Genomic DNA, 21726 nt, shown 5'->3' with positions numbered 1-21726 from the left:
TTTATTCTAACATAAGATTGTAAAGAGTTTTTAAAATCTCAAAAGTAGGTTGAGTGTTAAGAAGTGGCAAGTTACCTCAAGGACAAAATGATGTACCAAGTAAACGGAAACAACAAAGAGAGTCCAATTCTCCCGTAAAAAACAACAGAAAAAACAAAAGAACGGAAGAACTCAAAAGAACCAGACTCAAAAAATATGAAAAGCCAAATTTATTGCACAAGACCCTACACGGTCCGTGTTTCGGCCAAAAGAGGCCTTCCTCAGGGGTCTATAAATTGGCTTATACAAATATTCATATATACATCCAAAGATTCATTCGAATTCGGACAGATCATTAATCCTCTTTGCTCCCGGACTGATGCTCAGACCTCAGCTCTGACACAGGCATGTGGCAACCTCTCAGCACACAGTGATTCGAATGAATCTTTGGATGTATATATGAATATTTGTATAAGCCAATTTATAGACCCCTGAGGAAGGCCCCTTTTGGCCGAAACACGGACGTGTAGGGTCTTGTGCAATAAATTTGGCTTTTCATATTTTTTGAGTCTGGTTCTTTTGAGTTCTTCCGTTCTTTTGTTTTTTCTGTACCAAGTAAACGTACATTTGTTTGAGGATGAATAGTAAAATGCAACCAATAAGGTTAGGGATGAACCAAATCCTCATTTTTTCCATTTGTTTTTGGCAATGAGCTAGCTGGGGAGGGGGAGGAAGGGAAAGAGCAGACACAGTTGAACCAGGGAGGGAGAGAAAGTAGAAATAAAAAGCAAATCAGCAGTCATACTGAAACGTTTTTACAAGCAGCCAAACAAGCCTGTGCTACTTATTTTATTTATTTTTTAGTTACATTTGTACCCCGTGCTTTCCCACTCATGGCAGGCTCAATGCGGCTTACATATACAGGTACTTATTTGTACCTGGGGCAATGGAGGGTTAAGTGACTTGCCCAGAGTCACAAGGAGCTGCAGTGGGAATCAAACCCAGTTCCCCAGCATCAAAGTCTGCTGCACTAACCACTAGGCTACTCCTCCACTAGCAACATTCCATGTAGAAGTCGGCCCTTGCAGATCACCAATGTGGCCACGCAGGCTTCTGCTTCTGTGAGTCTGACGTCCTGCACAGGACGTCAGACTCACAGAAACAGAAGCCTGCGCAGCCTTCTACATGGAATGTTGCTAGTGGAATAGCAACATTCCATGTAGAATCTCCAATAGTAGCAACATTCCATGTAGAATCTCCAATAGTATCTATTTTATTTTTGTTACATTTGTACCCTGCGCTTTCCCACTCATGGCAGGCTCAATGCAGCTTACATGGGGCAATGGAGGGTTAAGTGACTTGCCCAGAGTCACAAGGAGTTGCCTGTGCCTGAAGTGGGAATCAAACTCAGTTCCTCAGTTCCCCAAGACCAAAGTCCACCACCCTAACGACTCGGCCACTCCTCCACTTCACTTCTCCCATATCTAATTATGGATAGGGTTACCATATTTGCAGAGACAAAAAAAAGAAGACAGAGGAAATAAAAATGGTTGCCACCTTTGCTAAAGAAATATTTAATTGTAGTTAATGAACACACATCAAACAGTGACTTACTTACATTACAGCAATAGACATTCTACTTTTCAAGAGCTTCTGGATTTTAGTTTGACTGACTCTGAGCCTAAGCGTACTTATCATAAGAGTGCATATCCCTTTGGCTGGCTTCTGAGATACTTGTGAAAGTCTTTGCATGACATATGCTTAAAAGTTTGCCGCACGAACAAAATTAATTTGACAGATTCAACCAGCAGGGGAGCAGAGAGTGGATCAGCAATGCCTTTTTCCTCTCTTTAGCACCCCCCATGTATCCAGACTGACTAATAAGCCAGAGTTCGTTTCCCTGATTATGTGGGTAGGTGTTTTTGGTTATAGGCACATAAAAGAACAAGTGGACATGTCCCTAAAAATTAAAAATCCTGTAGGACACATCTGAAGATGTCCAAAAAGAGGACATGTCCTCTTTTGTAACCCTAATTATGGATGATATCCACAGCTCAGTAGGAAACTGAAACAAAGCATCAGCAATGCACCATTTTCTCTTCTCCATTCAGAGAGAGAAGGTAATCGCAAATTGCTCCTTTGCAAATTTATTTTGATATGTGCAAAGGTGTAAAAACAAACGGGTCGATATTCAGCAGGGCTTATCAGGGCAATAATGGCTCATACCCAGATCAGGTTGGATCTGGTAAGCAGGTCTTTCTTTTTCAGCAACTTTATCCAGATAATGCCATTGAAAATCCGGACAGACTTCCTCAGCACTATCCTGGTAATACTGGCATGGTTTAGGGGCTACCCAGTTAGCGGCAATATTCAGTCCATTAACTGGGTACCTATCTGGATAACGTTAGGATAGCAAAAAGGCTTTGTTTAACCCAGGTAGTTATTTAGGTTCTGGTATGAATATTCTCAGTACCTGGATAAGTGTCGAAGACTGCTTTACACATGGATATTCAGTGCAGGGCATGGCCTGGTGCTGAATATCTGGGTATAGAAAACCCACAGCAGGCTGAATTTACTCTCAAAAAATCATCCAAAGATCGATAGGACTCTGTTTCAGAGTCAGCAAAGATGAGGGTTTTTTTTTTTTTAACAAGAACTATCTCAGGCTGTGTGACTTTACAGTCAGAGAAACTGAACAGAGGAAAGAAATCCAAAGAGTGCACAGGCAGGGAACACAGGTAGAAACAGACAGCCATCCACTATTCCAACTCCCACTTATTTCTATAGTGCTATCAGGCATACACAGCACTGTAAGAAACATATGAGGGATAGTTTCTACTCCAGAGAGCATGCAGTCTTGTCTGATTGAATCACAGTGCTTGGGAGGGACAGCCATGGTAATGGTGGTAGAAGCAGAGGAGGGACGTCCCTTGATTCCGAGAAATCTAGGCCCAGCAGCAGCACCACTAGTGCAAAAGAACAGAGAAGATCGATTCAAAGCAAATCAATTCTTATATATTGCTAATATCTCCTTTCCAGGGTTCAGTGCGGTTTACATTCTAGGTGAGACAAAAGCCCATAATGTTAGTGTGAGGTATGAGAACAATTATTTATTTTATTACATTTGTACCCTGCGCTTTCCCACTCATGGCAGGCTCAATACGGCTTACATGGGGCAATGGAGGGTTAAGTGACTTGCCCAGAGTCACAAGGAGCTGCCTGTGCCTGAAGTGGGAATCAAACTTAGTTCCTCAGGACCAAAGTCCACCACCCTAACCACTAGGCCACTCCTCCGCTGTTGCTACTATTTGAGATTCTACATGGAATGTTAACGTTGCTATTCCACTAGCAGCATTCCATGTAGAAGTCGGCCCTTGCAGATCACCAATGTGGCCGCGCAGGCTTCTGCTTCTGTGAGTCTGACGTCAGACTCACAGAAACAGAACCCTGCGAAGCCTTCTACATGGAATGTTGCTAGTGGAATAGCAACATTCCATGTAGAATGTCCAATAGTAGCAACATTCCATGTACAATGTCCAATAGTATCTATTTTATTTTTGTTACATTTGTACCCTGCGCTTTCCCACTCATGGCAGGCTCAATGCAGCTTACATGGGGCAATGGAGGGTTAAGTGACTTGCCCAGAGTCACAAGGTGCTGCCTGTGCCTGAAGTGGGAATCGAACTCAGTTCGGACCAAAGTCCACCACCCTAACCACTAGGCCACTCCTCCACCATGCATTAGACCATTGGTGTAATGCATGAGACAAAAAAACATTATAGGAAAGGATAATGGATGATACTAGGAGGTAGCAGTCAATGGATTGTTATGAAGCAGTCTTTGGGAAGAGAAAGGTTTTTAAGCCTCTTCCTGAAGCTAAGGTAGTTGTTTTCTGTTCTGATGGCAATAGATAGAGTATTCCATATTTTAACTCTAAGAATAGGGAATAGAGACTGAAAAGCTTCTGATTTTGAATTGTCTTTTGAAACGGTGTTCTTTCAGTCAGTTATTCTGAACGAAATGTAGTGAAGAGGTCTTAGCAGTTCAGAGGTGAAACCCTGTGAGATTTGAAAAGCTAAACAAGCAGCTTTGAACATGAGTCTTTCTGCTATGGGAAGCCAGTGCAGTTTGTTAAGATGAGTTGAAATACTAGTATTTATTTTTTTTATTTTTCTGACATTTGTACCCTGTGCTTTCCCACTCATAGCAGGTTCAATGCAGCTTACATATTATATACAGGTACTTATTTGTACCTGGGGCAATGGAGGGTTAAGTGACTTGCCCAGAGTCACAAGGAGCTGCCTGTGCCTGCAGTGGGAATCAAACCCAGTTCCCCAGGACCAAAAGTCCACCACTCTAACCACTAGGCCATCTGTATATTAATCTAGCAGCTGTATTCTGTATGATTTGCATTTTTTTCTGATATTGACACTTAATACTAAGAAATAGAATGTTACAGTGAGGTAGGACTAATATTTGGACTAGTAATGCAAAGGCTTTTTGGTCGAGGAATGATCTGACTAGACGTAGCTGTCTCATTTTGAATACTGTTTTCTTCCATAACTAGTTAATACGGGAAGAGAAGGTGAGTGAAGAATAAAGCAAAATCCCTAGTACTATGGTTTCAGACTTGACTGTAAAGCTTTGACCATTGAACAAAGATATTGATGATGGGACCTGAACTCCATGATTTTGGAACCACAGGACCTTGGTTTTTTTAGCATTCATTTTCAGTTTATTGGTCAGAGCCCAGGTGCTAACAGCAGTCATGCCATTTGCTACAGACTGAGTTGTATCTTTGTTTGATGCTGTCATTGGTAAGAGAAGCAAGATGTCATCCGCATAGGATAATAGTAGTTCATTAAGATCTAGGTGTATTGAGGCAAGAGATGACATAAAGAGATTGAACAGGATAGGTGAGAGGGGAGATTGTTAGGAGACCAGTAGTTGGAAAGTTGGTTGTTTTGCTTGACAGAATAGCTTCGATTTGAAATGAATTCACTGAACCATTTGATCACAGTCCCTGTTATTCCTATGTGGTCCAGGCATTTGAGTAGCAATGTGTAGTCAACTGCATCGAACACCGCTGATATATCAAATTGGAGAAGGATTACTTGGTCGCCTTTGCATGTGTTGTTTGACATTTGCAGTTAGAACTAGCAGCAATGTTTCTGTACTATGTGATGATCATAGTAACATAGTAGATGACGGCAGAAAAAGACCTGCACGGTCCATCCAGTCTGCCCAACAAGACAACTCATGTGTGCTACTTTTGTGTATACCCTACTTTGATTTGTACCTGTGCTCTTCAGGGCACAGACCGTATAAGTCTGCCCAGCACTAGCCCCGCCTCCCAACCACCAGCCCCGCCTCCCAACCACCGGCTCTGGCACAGACCGTATAAGTCTGCCCAGCACTATCCTGAAGCCAAATTGTGACCAGTGTAATATAGAAAATGTTTCCAGATATAGAGTTATTTACAGATGTAGGTTTCTAATACTTTAGTAAAAATCGGTATGCTTGCCATAGGACGGTGGTTTGCAGGCGATGTTACACCTAGCCCAGATCCCTTCAACAGCGGAGTGAGAACAATTTTGCCCATATCAGGAGAAAGAGAGTCAGTGTTTAACAGCTCATTGAGATCATCGAGTAACCAGTTAAATAGAGTTGGATTTGAGTAGTTATTTTTGGGCATTGATCCAGGGAGCAATTGCTTCGGGAGCATATCAACAGCAGTGATCTTACATCCTTAACTGTTAGTGGTTGAAAAAATTCCTAGTTTTCGTCAGTTTTGAGTCCTTGGATTGTAGGATCTCTAGTGACTGAGACTGAACTATCTCTTGAGGCTGACTATTTTCCTCTGTTGGAGTAGCTTTAGATAGTTCAGACCTAATTTGGAGGATCTTATTTTTTAAACGATTAGCTGGGTCTTCAGCGGTGGGACATGTTTTCTGTGAATTTTCATCATCATTAGTGGAACCTAGTTTTTTTAACTAAGGAGAAAAGCTTTTTGTTGTCAAGATCATCTTGACCTATTAGGCTGCTGAAGTACTGATGTTTTGAATCAGCTACCTTCTTTTTGTAGCATCAGAAGGCTGATTTCCATTTGGATTTATCAGTAGTATATTTGTTCTTTCTCCATTGCTTTTCAAGACGTCGACATTCCCTTTTTAGCATGGATAGTTCCTCTGTAAACCATGGTGAATTTCTGGATGTCTTGACCTTTTTAGTGGCAAATGGAACAATTTTGTCTAGTATGGCTTTCACCTTGGTATCCAAGCAGGATTTGATTGAATCATGTGTAGGAGATGAGATAGTGAGGGAATCTGTTAGCTCAGACAGAAAGTGACCTCGTTGATTTAATACTAGTGACAATGAGTTTGGAGGACTTGTGGCTGGTTAAGCTTGACATACAGATATCAATGGTGAAATCCAGTTGGAAGTGGTCAGACCATGGTACTGGCTTCCATTTGAATTAACTGGGAGTTTAAGGGAGGTGAGTAAGGACTTCCACGCATGGCAGTGGCCGTGACAGCAATGACTTTAATTTTTGTTGATCTCTTGACCCCCTCTCCCTACACACACACACTAGCTTTGTCTTCTTTTGCCCCCTGTAGAGAAGGGGGCATACTATTAGTCTTTTGAATTTCCACTGGAGCTGCTGCTGTTGGAACTCTCCTCTTAAAGAAATCTCTCTTCAGCTTGTCTGGTGGACTGTTTGGAGGCAAATCAAATTGCCCTACTCCTCATCTACAGTTCTCCGGGAGCTTGATCCAAGGCAGAATCTCGACTTGTAGAGATTACTTCCTCTGCCATGTCCCAATTTTCTAGGATTATCTTCCTGGGAGACTTAAACCTAAACTTGGAAAATGATGTGGACACTAATGTCCACAACTTTAAATCATTCCTGAAGGACTGTGAACTAACTACATTCTCTGAGGGTGCAACTCATGAAAGGCCATACTTTAGACTTCATGACTTCCTATCCTAATAGGGAATGTAGACCCTGGGTAATTATGCTGTACAGTTCTGCACCTTGGCTTCTGAACTAAGTTGGAACAACGAAAGTCTTGTTGTGGCCTTTTATCAGGGGTTGTCCCCCCAAATCAAAGATGAGCTGGTTGGATGGGACCACTCTACTGCTTTAGATGACCTTATCAGCTACTGTAATATGGTGGATATACAGTTCCAGGAGAAGGCCTGGGAGCGAATGTTGCTGAGGGTGCCTTGTTACCAGCAAAGTCCACATACTCCTAAGCCTGAGCGAGGGCCCGCCTCCTGATCTCGAAGAACCCATGCAGGTAGATTTCTCCCCTATCTCAGTTCAGGAGAAGCAGAGACGTCAAACTTTGAATTTATGTCTCTCATGTGGCATGAGGGAACATTACGCACTTAAATGCCCCAACAAGTCAGGATCTTCAAGCCTGGTTCTGGCCAGGGGTGCAGCGCTGGATCCACCCCCTGGGGCTCCTAGCACTCAATTTTTAATTCCGGTCGTACTTGAGTTGGATCAAGGGAAGAGATACATTGAGGTCTTCTCGGAGCAGGGGGAACTTCATAGATGAAGCTCTTGTCTGGCATTTCAAGGTTCCTACCCTGGATTTGTCTAGGACCATTCCGGTCTCCTCTGTCTATTGGAGCATTTGAGGACAGTAACATACTGTAGTAGGTGATGGCAGAAAAAGACATGTATGGTGGTCCATCCAGTCTGCCCAACAAGATAAACTCATATGTGCTACTTTATATGTATACCTGACCTGATTTGTATCTGCCATTTTCAGGGCTGTTACGACGAGGCTTCTCCTCCCGCTCTCCAGCAGGCCTCACTGGCCTGTGGCTACTGAGCAGGACTCCAGCCAGTCTCTTCCCAGCACCCTGAACACACCAGCCTTCAAGATTCTAGGTCCCTTGTTCACTCAGGGTGACCTTGTTCTTAATATGCAAATTAGATGTAGATTAGACAGTTCTCAACAACAGCCTATTCATCAGGCAGCTCTTTATTCCAGCCCCCTGGGCACACTTCTTCCAGCTTAAACACTTTCACAGGTCTTCCCACTGAGCCCTCACACACAGACACCTGGGCTCAGTGCTAACAGCCCCTCTGGCCTGAACAGGATGTTCTTCCGTCACTCTGAGGGTACAGCTCTGTCCTCCAGCCACTGGCTGCTAGTTCCTTGTTCTTAATAAATAGCTCTATCTATACACAGTTCACCAAAAGTCCTCAGAGTTCAGCCAGTACCTTCAAAGGGATCTTCTTCCTTCAGCTGCCAGGTCTTCAGCTCCTCTCTCCTCTCCTTCACCACTCAGGCCGGTATAAGGTGGTTGATTAGCTTATCCACTCTTTTAGGCTCTTCCCCCTAATTCCAGGGAGGACCCAGCCCATAACCAGCTACACCTGTTTCCAGCCCAGGACTCTCCTTGGTCCCAGCAATCTCCACCTGGACATTCCCCTACTGGCTCCCTCTAGTGACTCATCCTGGGCATTTCCCCCATTTCTATGGGAACAGCGCCACCTAGTGGTCTACCCAGGATAGGACAGCCCCTTATTCTTCACAGGGCACAGACCGTAGAAGTCTGCCCAACACTAGCCCCACCTCCCAACCACTAGCCCCACCTCCTAGCCACCGGTGCTGCCACCCAATCTCTGCTAAGCTTCTGAGCATCCATTTCTTCTGAACAGGATTCCTTTATGTTTATCCCACGTATTTTTTAATTCTGTTACCGTTTTCATCTCCACCATCTCCCTCGGGACGGCATTCCAAGTATCCACCACTCTCTCCGTGAAAAAATACTTCCTGACATTTTTCATGAGTCTGCCCCCCTTCCCACATTAAGGGCCCTGTTTACTAAGGTACGTTAGCATTTTTAACGCACCTACAATTAAACAGGTATTTATTTCACCTATTGTAAAAATAATGCAAATCATGGGCTCCCTTTTACAAAGCGGCGCTACCAATTAGTGGCGCACTGAATGAGAAGAAGCCCATTCAATTCCCACGGGCTTCTTCGCATTCAGCACACGCTAATTGGCAGCGCTGCTTTGTAAAAGAAGCCCTATATTTGCTGTGGATAAAATTCTGTATTGTGAAAATATTCTGTATTGCATTTAAAAAAAGTGAATCTGATACTCCTAAAAAGCGGATGCTTTCAATCTATTTTTTTTGATGATTTCATGAACTGCAAACAATTTAGTTTGACTGCTGTTTTTATTCCGATTTATCCAGACACTATCTGCTCTGTGGGAAACACTTAAACCTTCAAGCCTTCACACGTTTCAGCACTGAGAAAATATAAAAAACAGGACCCCCTGCTGCTAGAACCAACACATTTTTTTTCTTCCTATGAAGATAACATAGCTCTTGTCTCTTTGGTTTGTGAGCTTATGAAAGAATCATTGTTTGAATGCTGTCTTACTGTGTTGTTCAACAATGGCTTGCTGATTACTAGAAACTGATGCTCAAATTGCACTGAGTGTCTATGAGATACATGATGAAAAAAAATAATAAAGAATCTTTTGTCAATTTAGAATTCCGCATATCAATTAATTTTGATATGAGGATGGAACGCTTCATAGATGGTGCAAGTCGATGATTCATCAAACATAATTTCTCAAGGAGATACAGCCCCAGACATATTTACAATGGCTGTGCCATACCCTAAGGTGATAAAAAGAGGTTATAAAACACCTAAACAAGGCAAAAATGTATACATTGTTTTTCATTCTCATGAGTTTCTGGGGTTGGAAATTAGGTAGTCTAGGGAATAGTGTGTGCTTTTTCTGAAATGTTTTGTTTTTGTAAATCAAATTGAAGCCTATGTTAGACCCCATGCGGTATATCAAGCACGTGAAATAAATAAAAATCCTGTAATAATATTGAGACATTGACTGCTCTGACAAATCAAACAAAACCTGATCTGGCATGCCACAAATGGTTGGTCATTCTTGGAGTCACTTTTACTAAGTTGCATTAAGCAGCTAGCGTGGGTTTTACCTCACAATTTCTGTTAGCTGGACCCAGGGGTGTGCTGGAGTGGGCTCTCATGGGCTTGCAAGAGCCATTTGTTAAATTTTTAAGAATTTTGGGAGCCGTTTGTTAAAGTAGGCCCCCTCATGGCTACTTTAACAACTGGTTCCCAAAATGTGGGCTTGGGCACCCTCATGAATTCTCTTTTACTTTGCTAACAGGGATGCTGAGTCCTGCCAGCCAAGTACTGCCGCTGTGCCCCACTTCTTGTTTCCAGCTCTGAGCAGCAGGCTGGGACTTCTCCTCCATGTGAGAGAAGTCCCAGCATGCTGCTCAGAGCCAGAAAAAGCAGCAGGGAGTGGTGGCAGTCCATTTATTGGTTGGTGAGACTCAGCATCCCTGCAAGCAATGATATACATAGCTTGCGGGGGGGGGGGGGGGGGGCTGAGGATGGGGAGAAGAAAGAGGTGGCAGCTGGTTGGGCCAGCTGGTGGGAGGAACTGCTTGTTGTCTGAGGGAGGGGACCAGGGAAGAAGGGGGTGATGTCTGGGCATGAACATGATGATGGGGAAGAGAAGGGGTTGCTGGCTGGGTGCACAGGGAGGTAAAAAAAAAAGAAGCAAAGATACACTGGTTGAGCCTGAGGACAAGGGAAAGAAGAAAGGGCTCCTCTGCACAGCTGGCTAGGCATGAGGGTGGGAAGAAGAAAGGCGCTTTTGGGTGGACCTGGTAGGGTTACTATATGGCTCCAGAAAAAGGAGGACAGATTGAACCAGTCTGAATTTTACTTCCATTGCTTTCAATGGAAGCAAAACCCGGATTGGATCAATGTGCCTTCCTGAGAGCAGACACATGGCTGAAGATTTGCCTAGTGCATTAGATGCCCTTGGGCAGGCCCTATGATTGTCTACATATTTGATTTTTAGTTTGCGGTAATTTATTCTGTACTTGGTGAGGGCCTATCTGTGTTTAGTGTGTTAGGATGGAGTTTCTATGTAGATATCTTTAGAGGTCTAGTTTGTTCAATTTTCCCCAGTAGATGTAATGATGTTCAAGGGCCCACTGCAATATTTATAATGCTGCCTTTTTCTGGGTAGGATCTTTGTTTTTTGTACAGTCAGTATGGAGAAATATTCTAGTTCTGCATGGCAACCATTGTTGGGCAAGGGGACTTCTACGATGCAGAATATGTTTACAATTCTCAAAGAGCACTTCGTTCTTCACAAAAATATCTTTTGCAACATCTAGGTCTTGGTGTTATTAAACTTTCATCAACCAGAAAGCGCGCCTTTTCATATGCTGCATCTTATCTGTGGAACTCTTTACCCGATGAATTTCATAATGTCTGCTTGTATTTAGCTTTTCAAAAATTTTTTACAACTTGTGGTGTAAACAGTGGCGTTCCTAGGGGGTGGGGGCGGTCTGCCCCGGGTGCACGCCGCTGGGGGGGGGGGTGCTACTCGCGCCTGTCCTCCGTTGGTCCATGCTTCTTCTCTGCCCCGGAACAGGTTACTTCCTGTTCCGGGGCAGAGAAGAAGCATGGCCCAACGGAGGGCAGGCGCGTGCGGCACCCCCCCCCCCTGCGGCGTGCACCCGGCGGGGGGGGGGGGGGGGGGGGCGTTCCTTCGCGGGGTGTCATTTCGCCGGGGGGGGGGGGGGGGGGCGCATCGGCGATCCGCCCCGGGTGCCAGCCCCCCCCAGGAACGCCAATGGGTGTAAACAATATTTTATTTGATGCTGTGATTTTATTTTGTTTACTGTGATATTTGTACTGTAATTGTATATTATATGGGAATTGTAAATTGTAAAACACTTTAACACAAAGGTATATAAAGTCAATAAATCCAATCCTAAATATTTTTTTTTATTACATTTGTACCCTGCACTTTCCCACTCATGGCAGGCTCAATGCGGCTTACATGGGGCAATGGAGTGACTTGCCCAGAGTCACAAGGAGCTGCCTGTGCCTGAAGTGGGAATCGAACTCAGTTCCCCAGGACCAGAGTCCACCACCCTAACCACTAGGCCACTCCTATCTTGAGGTACCATCAATACAAATAGGTAGAAGCTCAGTTACATGAGTCTAGGAATGTTCAGTTTTTGGACTACAATTATGGAATCTATTACACATGGCACTTTGAATGGAATATGATTAGAAAGACTTTGTAGTTTATATCTTCTATAGAAATGAAGTGGTGTTTTAGAAGTTTTTGTTGTGTGTTTTATTGTTGTCACAGTCTGCCATGACTCCTGCCCCGATCCCCCAATACTTATCTCTCCATTCTGGGGCTTCCTGCTTTGCCCATCAGCTGTGTGCTGGCTTCCTAGGGTGTATGTGCATCGCAGAATATGTTTTATTGGGCCTGCGGCGGGAAGCCTTGCGGGTGCACCTGGAGTAATGTCACAGGCCTCCTCCTGTGCCTTTGCAACAAGGTCTTCCTGGTTCTGCCTAGTCCATCATGTTTCCTGTTCCTGTTTTGCCTTGCCGGTGTCTTCAGGTTCAAGTCCTGCTTGTTTCAGTACCAAGTCCTGCCTTGTCTCCTACTCCTGTTTGGTCTTGTCCAAAACCAGTTCTTGCCCTGCCTTGTCTGGACCCAGTTCTAGTCTTGTTTCCTAGTCTTGTCCCGCCCGGTCTGGGTCCAGTTCAAGCCTTGTTGCCTTGCTTTATCTTGTCTCGGATGTAGGGTTACCATATGACTCCAGAAAAAAGAGGACAGATTGAGCCAGTCTGGGTTTTCCATTGCTTTCAATGGAAGCAAAACCCGAACTGGATCAATGTGTCCTCCTTTTTCAGGAGCCATATGGTAACCCTACTCGGATGGATCCGGTTCCTGTCTTGTCTATCTGCCTTGTACAGATCCAGTTCAAGCCGAGTCTTGTCCTGCCTTGCCTAGTACTCTGCCTAGTGCTGTGACTAGCTCGAGGGATTCACCTGCCATTAGCTGGTCTGCAGCCATAGCCCAAGAGCTTACCTCTCCTTGAACTGTGTCAATTGTTTTTTTTACAAAACAAATGTCTATTTTAAAATATAAACAAAAATGGGGTACAAAATTTAAATTACTTCTTTCAATCCCAAGACTAAAAAATTACTGATAGTATTACTGATCTGGGTGAAAACTACATTATTTATTCAAAATGCCACAAAAACAAAATAAGAGAAATAATTAAGATTGAATGTTCAGAAAGTGTCCAAGTCATCTCAGCCATATTGCTTTGAGACCTCGTTCTCAATTACTGCACACTAAAAATAAACAAATAATTCAAACCACTAATTGCTAATTTCTCAGTGTCGGAATACAAGCTAAGTTGGATTCTTTTTTTTCTTGGGGCATCCCCTGGCCAGTGTTCTGAGTGAAGGATGTCCTTCATTACCTAACCAGAGTTCTGAGGGTCTCTCCCTGTTGGATGCCTGGGGATGGGGACCTCTCATGCCTTGACTCTGGCAGATTGTCTTGAGCTCCCAGGGGAATTAGGGGATGGTGGTAGGGATACGGCTGAAGCTTTTCCTAGGGCAGAGGGAGACAGAACTGCAGTCAGAGGAGTGAAAGATGGACAGGAAAGGCTGGAGCCTGAGGAGGGAAAAAGGCAGGAAGCAATTTTAGGCCTTAGGACGGAGAAATTCTGTGCAATAACACTACAAATAAGCACAGAATTTTCAAAAATGTTGCGCAGAATTCCTCCAGGAGTTAAAAAATTGATATCTATATCTATATTATTTATAACCTTTATAATCTATCTAATACCTAGGCTGAGAACAATAGAACATACAGAATACGTCTCCAAAAATAATCACAGCAAATGTAAGCTTACAGAAATAAATGTGTGGTCAATTTCTTTTTAAAATCAGATAATAAAGATGAAAAGCGAACGTTCCTTGGCAATTTGTTCCACAGCAACGGCCCATAAAAGATAACGCGTTGTCACAAGTATCAGGGTGATGAACTCTCCCCAGTGAAGGCTGTATCAGCTGCCTATATTCCACTGATATAAGAGGGCAAGTCGAGTCTTAAGGCACCAAAGTTTTTTTTTTTTAATACTCAGGAGTGGTCCCAGCTAAGGCTTTAAAAATTAGCATCAATAAGTTATACTGAGCTCTGAATTGTGCAGGAAGCCAATGTAGAACCTTCATAAAAGAAGTATATATTATAATTAGAATCCTCTAGAACATAAATACGGGTGTGGAAACACAATTTCATACGCTGAATGTTAAAAAATCAGTGATCCACAAACACACAAAAAGCATAAAGCAAAAACCATCTCACAGGCCACACTAAAGGAAGGAAAAAGCCTCAAAGAGCTCCAGACCCGATCTGTTTACAGAGCTAAATGTGATCACAACGAATTTACTCTTCATCATTGGCTAAAAAACCTTCCAGTAGTGTACAGGTAAAAGTCTATTTGCAAAAAAATTTTGCAACTTGTCTCTAGCATAAGTAAAGCATATTAGCAGCACATCATTTGCAGGTACTTTACTTATCACAGCAGAACATAGTAACGTGGAGGGGCATAATCGAACGCGAACGCCCATCTCCATGGGCGTCTATGTCCGAAAACGGGTATGTGAAGAGGCGGGACAGATCGTATTATCGAAAAAGATGGGCGTCCATCTTTCGTTTCGAAAATACGGTTTGGACGGACCAAATGCCATGGATTTGGTCCCTTCTGAGATGGGCGTTTTTTTTTTTTTTTTTTTTTTTGCAATGGAAACTAAAAACGCCCAGCTCAGAAACGTCCCAATCCAAGCCATTTGGTCATGGGAGGGACAAATGTACAACACTACCATAGCTCTTAGGGGTGAAGGGGGCAACTACATGTGGGTACAGTGGGTTTTAGAGGCCTCCCATTTACCACCACAAATGTTACAGGTGGGGGGGGATGGGCCTGGGTCTGCCTGCCTGAAGTGCACTGCAGTACCCACTAAAAGTGCTCCAGGGACAGGACTTGTTGCTGGTGTATAACCTTGGCACAGCAGTTCACACCTGATGACTAATCTCGCTGAAAATGTCCTTTATTTGAATAAGCACCTTTACTCACAGTTAACTGCAGATCAGAGGTTGTGCCCCACTGGCAACGAGTCTCGCTGGTACTGAGATTAGCAGTAGGTCCGAGCTGGCAGAATGGTGTACAATGCCCTCTTTCAGCAACATTCAAGGTAAGAACTAAGTGCTGTAACGTGGCTAACACATGAAAAGGATCTAAAAGTGTCTTACACAAATGGCCACTACCTCATGGACTACCGGAAACAAAACAGGGCACACTCTGACCCAGTAAGCAGAAGGAAAAGCACCATGGGAGTAGAGTCTACCAACTACCAACATCGTGAGCATTTAAAACAAGCTAGTGGAATCACGGAGCCCAATACCCTACACCCACCACAATGCATTGCTGATGTAACTCTGCAGTGCCCTTAACAGAAAAGGTGTCACACTCACCCGAGACCCACATCAGAACCAGGGAAAGGCTGTCACAGGATAGAACACATTCTGCTGTCATGGAGGTGGGTACGGCATTTGAAGCTGGCATACAGGCTGAGAAAAAAAGTTTGTAAAGTAGTTTTTTTTTGGTGGGAGGGGGTTAGTGACCACTGGAGGAGTCAGGGGAGGTCATCCCCGATTCCCTCCGGTGGTCATCTGGTCAGTTGGGGCACTTTTTTGGGACTTGGTCCAAATAAAGTGGACCAAATTCTTGTCAAAAACACCCTTCTTGTTTTGATTATCAGCTAAAGACGCCCATCTCTCCTCGGCCGATAACCACGCCCCAGTCCTGCCTTTGCCACGCCTCCGACAAGCCCCCGTGATCTTTGTTCGTCTCAGTGACGGACTGCAGTTGAGGACGCCAAAAATCGGGTTTCGATTATACCGATTTGGGCACCCACGGGAAACGGACACCCATCTCCCGATTTGGGTTGAAGTATGGGCGTCTTTCTCTTTCGAAAATAAGCTGGATAGTAACATAGTAGATGAAGGCAGAAAAAGACCTGCACGGTCCATCCAGTCTGCCCAACAAGATAAACTCATATGTGTTACGTTTTGTGTATACCTTACCTTGATTTGTATCTGCCATTGTCAGGACACAGACCATATAAGTCTGCCCAGCACTAGCCCCGCCTCCCAACCACCAGCCCGCCTCCCCCCACCGGCTATATAAAGCTTAACATGGTGCTGTACTCTTTGAGGAGACAAGTTACAAAACTTTTTTTGCAAATAGACTTGTACCTGTACACTACTGGAAGGTTTTTTAGCCAGTGATGAATAGATCCGTTTTGTAATCGCATTTAGCTCTATAAACTGATCGGGGTTTGGAGATCTTTGAGGCTTTTTCCTTCCTTTAGTATGGCCTGTGAACTGTTTTTCTTTTGCTTTATGCTTTTTGCATAAGTGTTTGTGGATCACTGATTTTTTAATTAGAGCCAATACTAACTAAGACACCCCCTCTCTATCAGGAAAAGCTTTCCAGTGGACCCAGGAGTTTTTCAGAGGGACTGGTTCAGGTGCTGCACAGTCACTCAATACAATCTGCTGGAGACAGAGAAAAAACATAAAACCTACGGCTGCATGGTGCCCTTAGAGAGCAGAACGCACAAGTCTCTGTTTCCATCTACTGGTTGGTGGGCATAACTTACAGGTTGTACACTGATCAGGTCAGAACGCTAAGGAATCTGCACATTTAAAAAAGGGCAACAGTAAGCTCAACAATGCAATCCCCTTAGAATATCCCTGGAAATGCTATTAATATACCAAAATAAACCAGGGTAAGGCTAAGAACTCTACTCTAACCACTGGTAAAAACTAGGGTATGGATGGAGAGCTACAAAAACCTGTCTTGCAAAAAGAAAAACAAAATAGCAAAATAACAACAAATAAATAAATAAATAATAATAAAACATTTTTGTGTGAGGAGGGGAAATTCTCAGAGGCTGAACTCACCCAAGTGGACAGCCCACCCAACGTGGGTTTATCCTAGTGGGTGGATGCAGTGGCGTAGCTACGTGGGGCCTGGGCCCCCGTAGATTTGGCCCTGGCCCCCTCCCGACGATCCCCTTGAACCCCCCCTCCCGCCACCAACCCTCCCCCGCCCCGCCCCAAAATAAACCAGGGTTGGTGGCGAGAGGGGGGCGTTCAAGGGGATCGTCGGGGGGGGGGGGGGTTCAATGTGGCAGCGGCTGGGGGGGGCGGCGGCGGGAGGGGGGCTAAACAGTGCCCCCCCACCTAGGGCTGTGGCCTCCGCTCCCAGTGAGGTCTGGCTACACCCCTGGGTGGATGGATTTCTCTAGCATTGAATGTGTCCCCAATTTTTTATGAGTGCACCCGTGAGCACCGCAGAACAACCCAATACATACTGCGCCAACTCAAGCGTGTTTAGAAAGATTTCTCAGCAAGTTGGCGCAGTATGTATTTACTTTCAGGCAGTAGAAAACCGGGTCCCTGATGAAGATCATCTCGAAACCCCGCAGAGTTGGACATAGACAGTATCCTGCCAACATTGGAAGAAACTGTAGCGACAGTGGTGAAAGTACTTGTCAATGCTGATTCCTATACCAGCTGCTAGGCGTTGCGCAAACACCCAGCGGTGCATAGATAAGTGTGCCTTTTGCTCATTGAATGTATTATTCATGTGAATTGGAATATAGGTGTTAAGGACTTTGTCCTAGTTTTCAGCATATTACATGTTTCCTCAAAAGTATGGATATAATATACAACAAAGTTTAGCTTATGGATAGAATATCATCTGCGCACTAGATAAAAGATTATCAAACAACCCCCCCCCCCCCCCAAATTATATTATGATATTACCTGTTAGAAAACCAGACCATGTCTCACATCATTAAGGGGGTGTGAGAGTTAAGTCTCTTTAAATTGTGCTAGTGGCTTAAATGATTATGTTTAATGTGTGATTTAGACTCATGTTACATAGTGGATGACGGCAGAGAAAGACCTGTACGGTCCATCCAGTCTGCCCAACAAAATAAACTCATATGTGCTACTTTATGTGTATACCTGACTTTGATTTGTATCTGCCATTTTTAGGGTACAGACTGTAGAAATCTGCCCAGCACTAGCCCCGCCTCCCAACCACTAGCCCCACCTCCCACCACTGGCTCCGCCACCCAATCTCCGCTAAGCTTCTGAGGATCCATTCCTTCTGAACAGGATTCCTTTATGTTTATCCCATGCATTTTTGAATTCCGATACCGTTTTCATCTCCTCCACCTCCTGCGGGAGGGCATTCCTAGCATCCACCACTCTCTCCGTGAAAAAATACTTCCTGACATTTTTCTTGAGTCTGCCCCCCTTCAATCTCATGTTAGGATATAAATTGAAAGATGAAACCAGTTTTGTTTTTATAAGTTGGTATTATGATTGTTTGCAAATTTGAAGCAGAGCATAGGGTTGCTCTGCGGTGCTCAGGGGTGCACACTGCACTCATAAAAAATTGGGGATAGATTCAATGATTGAGAAACCCATCCACCCACTAGGATAAACCCACGTTGGGTGGGCTGTCCACTTGGGTGAGTTCAGCCTCTGATAATTTCCCCTCCTCACACAAAAATGTATTATTATTTATTTGTTGTTATTTTATTTTTCTTTTTGCAAGCCAGGTTTTTGTAGCTCTCCATCCATACCCTAGTTTTTACCAGTGGTTAGAGCAGAGTTCTAGCCTTACCCTGGTTTATTTTGGCATGTGAGTTGAGAGGTGTGGTAGCCGTGTTAGTCCATTTTTAAAGGTAATGGATAGAAGTCAAACAAAATAAAACATGGAAAAGAAAATAAGATGATACCTTTTTTTATTGGGCATAACTTAATACATTTCTTGATTAGCTTTCGAAGGTTGCCCTTTGGCATTTCTAAAAGGCAGCAGAAAAGCGAACGGGCAAGCATAATCTTGATATCTACCTGTAGATCAGTTTAACGGGACAAAATCACAGACTGTAAAAATAACTCAGATATTTCGTGATTAACTGACATTTACCAGGTGTATTTCCTGATCAATTAACTAGCACAAGTGCAACGATTCATCGGAAGCTCTGCAGCTGTAAATAAAATCGGATTATTTGAGCATGCTTTCGGCAGTGCTGTTGCTGTTCCGTGACCTTCTCATGTACTTAATTTTCCGGGCATGGTATTAGCTGGCCCAGGTGAAAACTCCGGTATACTCTTGGCTTGGCCAACATCGTGATGACTGTTCCACTTGCCGAACTGTTCTGGGAGAGTGAAATATTGGAAAAAATTAAAATACATGAAAAAAAACCCTCTCAACCACTGAAACGTACTGGGCGCCGATTATACTTTCATTAACAATTACTCTAACCCCATTTACTTTTCTCTATCGTCCTAAAATGCGCGGTGACGTAAGCAAGAGCGCCACGTCTCCCCTACGTCTGCTGCTTTTGAGCGACTCCTTCGGTGTCACGTGCTGCTGCTGTCCTCACTCTCTCTGGCCGGCTTGGTGATCATGGCTGCACTGTTGAGGTCTGCGCGGCTATTCGGGGTCTCTGCCTCCCGCCTTGCGGCTAATGCTACCGGGTGCGAGACTCGGTTTGGCGTGAGCGGTTCGTTTTGGCGAATCTCTGCCGCTGTCAGAACACTGAGGTGCAGGTGAGTGAACGTGCAGCTGACTTTTTTTGGAGAGCCCGCGTGGGCTGTAACGTTGTGCTGCTTGTGACGTCGGGTCGCGCAGCGTTTGATTGGATGGCTCTCACCTGCGCGCTCGCTGCCGTGACATCATCACGGAGATGTCAGGCACTGCCGCCGGCTCTGACTCCCATTTTCTGATGTTAATCGGCATGCTTTGAGCTTTTTGTTTCTGACGTCATTCATGTTGCTGTCGTCATTTGTGCTTGGAGAGCTCGTTGTCATTAATGTCATTGGAGCTTGTTAATCTTAGTTTTTGAGAACTCTGACATAGTTTGGGTAAGTCACTTAGGGGCCCTTTTTCACAGGGTAAGCCCACTGTGGGTTTACTGCACGCTCTTCTGGGACTACCGCCAGCCCAACGTGGTGGTAACCCAGTGCTAATCGGGCATCGCCACACGCTGCCCGGTTAGCGCCGGATTGGCAGGGGAGCCCTTATCGCAATCCCGATGGGTAGACGTAAGGGCTCCCCGCCATGCGGTAAGAGTTCTCTTACTGCATGGCCATGTATGTCTGGGCGCTCTTTTACCCGCTGTAGTAAAAAGGGCCCTGGTACGCGGGGAAAAATGGCCCCCGCCGCTAGCACAGGGCCCTTTTTCACCGCAGTTGGTAAAAGGACCCCGTAGCCCTTCAGTGTCTTGGATATAGACCAAGGGCCATACTAAACCATGCTGTACGCGTGCAGACATTTTAGCGACTGCTAACGCTAAAGACACCCATAGGAATATAATGAGTGTGTCTATCGTTAGCGGGCCTACAGTGTGGCTTAGGAAACAGAGTCCTTAGATTGTAAGTCCTTCAAGGATAGGGAAACACACTTTAGATGACCCTTCTTAAATTTACTCCCATGGGTTACGCACCAAACATTTGGGCGCTAAGCTGCAGTTGTATAATGGCATTTCATACAGAACTGCAGTTATAAAGTAAGTCTGCATTTATTCATCTAACTTGAGGTGTGAGCACTTAGGCCAGCTCAAAGGCAGGTGTAAATGCTTGCGCCAAACCTTAGGCAGTTAGATGCATAAATGCATGTATTCTGTATAATAATGTGCGCAAGTCCTGACCTGCCCATTTTCTGTGCATGTTTTATAGAATACCAACTAAGGGCCCTGTTTACTAAGCCGCGCTAGAGTCGCGTTAGTGCCTACACAGCACACCCTAATTTTGTGCACACGCTAAAAATGCTAGTGCACCTTAGCAAACAGGGCCCTAAGTGTGTGTAACTGGTAATTGGTGCCAATTAGCAGCAGTTAACACTTGCTCAGAGTCGCAATGAGCTGCAGTGGGAATCGAACCCAGTTCCCCAGGGTCAAAGTCTGCTGCACTAACCTCCTCATTGTTACACCCACAACTAGTCTAATTCTAGTGTGTGCAATTTGTTAGCTAAGAGGCTGACATACAAAGCAGCATGTTGGAGCTGCTGACCACATGTGAGGTTCTCACAAAAAAATTGCTGTGGTATACAGTAATCAATGAGCATCAAATTACTGCTGTGTTAAAATCACAGCAGTAATCAAAAACAAAAAAATATTGCTGGTGATCTGCACCAGCCCCTGACTGTCTTTCCTCTCTTATTTTATTTATTTTATTTATTGCACTTGTATCCCACATTTTCCCACCTACTTGCAGGCTCAATGTGGCTTACAAAGATCTGTTATGGGATCGCCATAACAGGGAAGAAATACAATTGGTGTTGCAAAGAGATAGAGGAAGCAAGAGGATCTGGTTATGCAGCTGTACAGTGAGACATTCTGAATAAAGGAGTGTAAGGGTTGTGTTCAGTAGTTATGGGTTCTCGTGGTAGGCTTTGTTTCCCACCAATTTACAAAAAAAGAAAAATCCCTGGTGACTAGTGGTCCTACTTTTCCCCCCTCCCCTGAAGTGACTGGCACAAGCCTACCTCATCTCACCTCCCTTCCCTGAAAGGACCAACCATCTCCCTTCCATTAAAAGACTGCCCTGGTGTCTAGTGGCACTCTTCCCTCCCAGATCTTATCATTTCACCTACCTAACTCCTCCCCTAAGTATCTCTGCAGCCCTTCTCCCGGTCATACCTCTATGGGAGCCCAGAGCAGTGTCCGCTCGCTCATACGTTTGGTGCTGCCATCTTGAAAAATGGTGGTGCCTTGTCCTGTGCATTGCATTCTGCC

General features: G+C 44.5%; 1 protein-coding gene across 2 annotated transcripts in view; it reads left to right on the top strand.

Moving 5' to 3' along the window:
- The first annotated feature begins 19375 nt into the window (after positions 1 to 19375).
- Positions 19376 to 21726, top strand: part of LRPPRC (leucine rich pentatricopeptide repeat containing) — a 346459-nt gene continuing 344108 nt past the window's right edge. For both annotated transcript variants that reach the window (XM_030195798.1, XM_030195797.1), the window contains exon 1: positions 19376 to 19540. In XM_030195798.1, the coding sequence (XP_030051658.1) occupies positions 19398 to 19540 (143 nt within the window). In that variant the 5' untranslated portion in view covers positions 19376 to 19397. The remainder of the gene's footprint in view (positions 19541 to 21726) is intronic.

This window comes from Microcaecilia unicolor, chromosome 3, assembly GCF_901765095.1.
Source record: "Microcaecilia unicolor chromosome 3, aMicUni1.1, whole genome shotgun sequence".
NCBI classification, from domain to species: Eukaryota; Metazoa; Chordata; class Amphibia; order Gymnophiona; family Siphonopidae; genus Microcaecilia; species Microcaecilia unicolor.
This window is presented reverse-complemented; position numbering and strand designations above follow the sequence as displayed.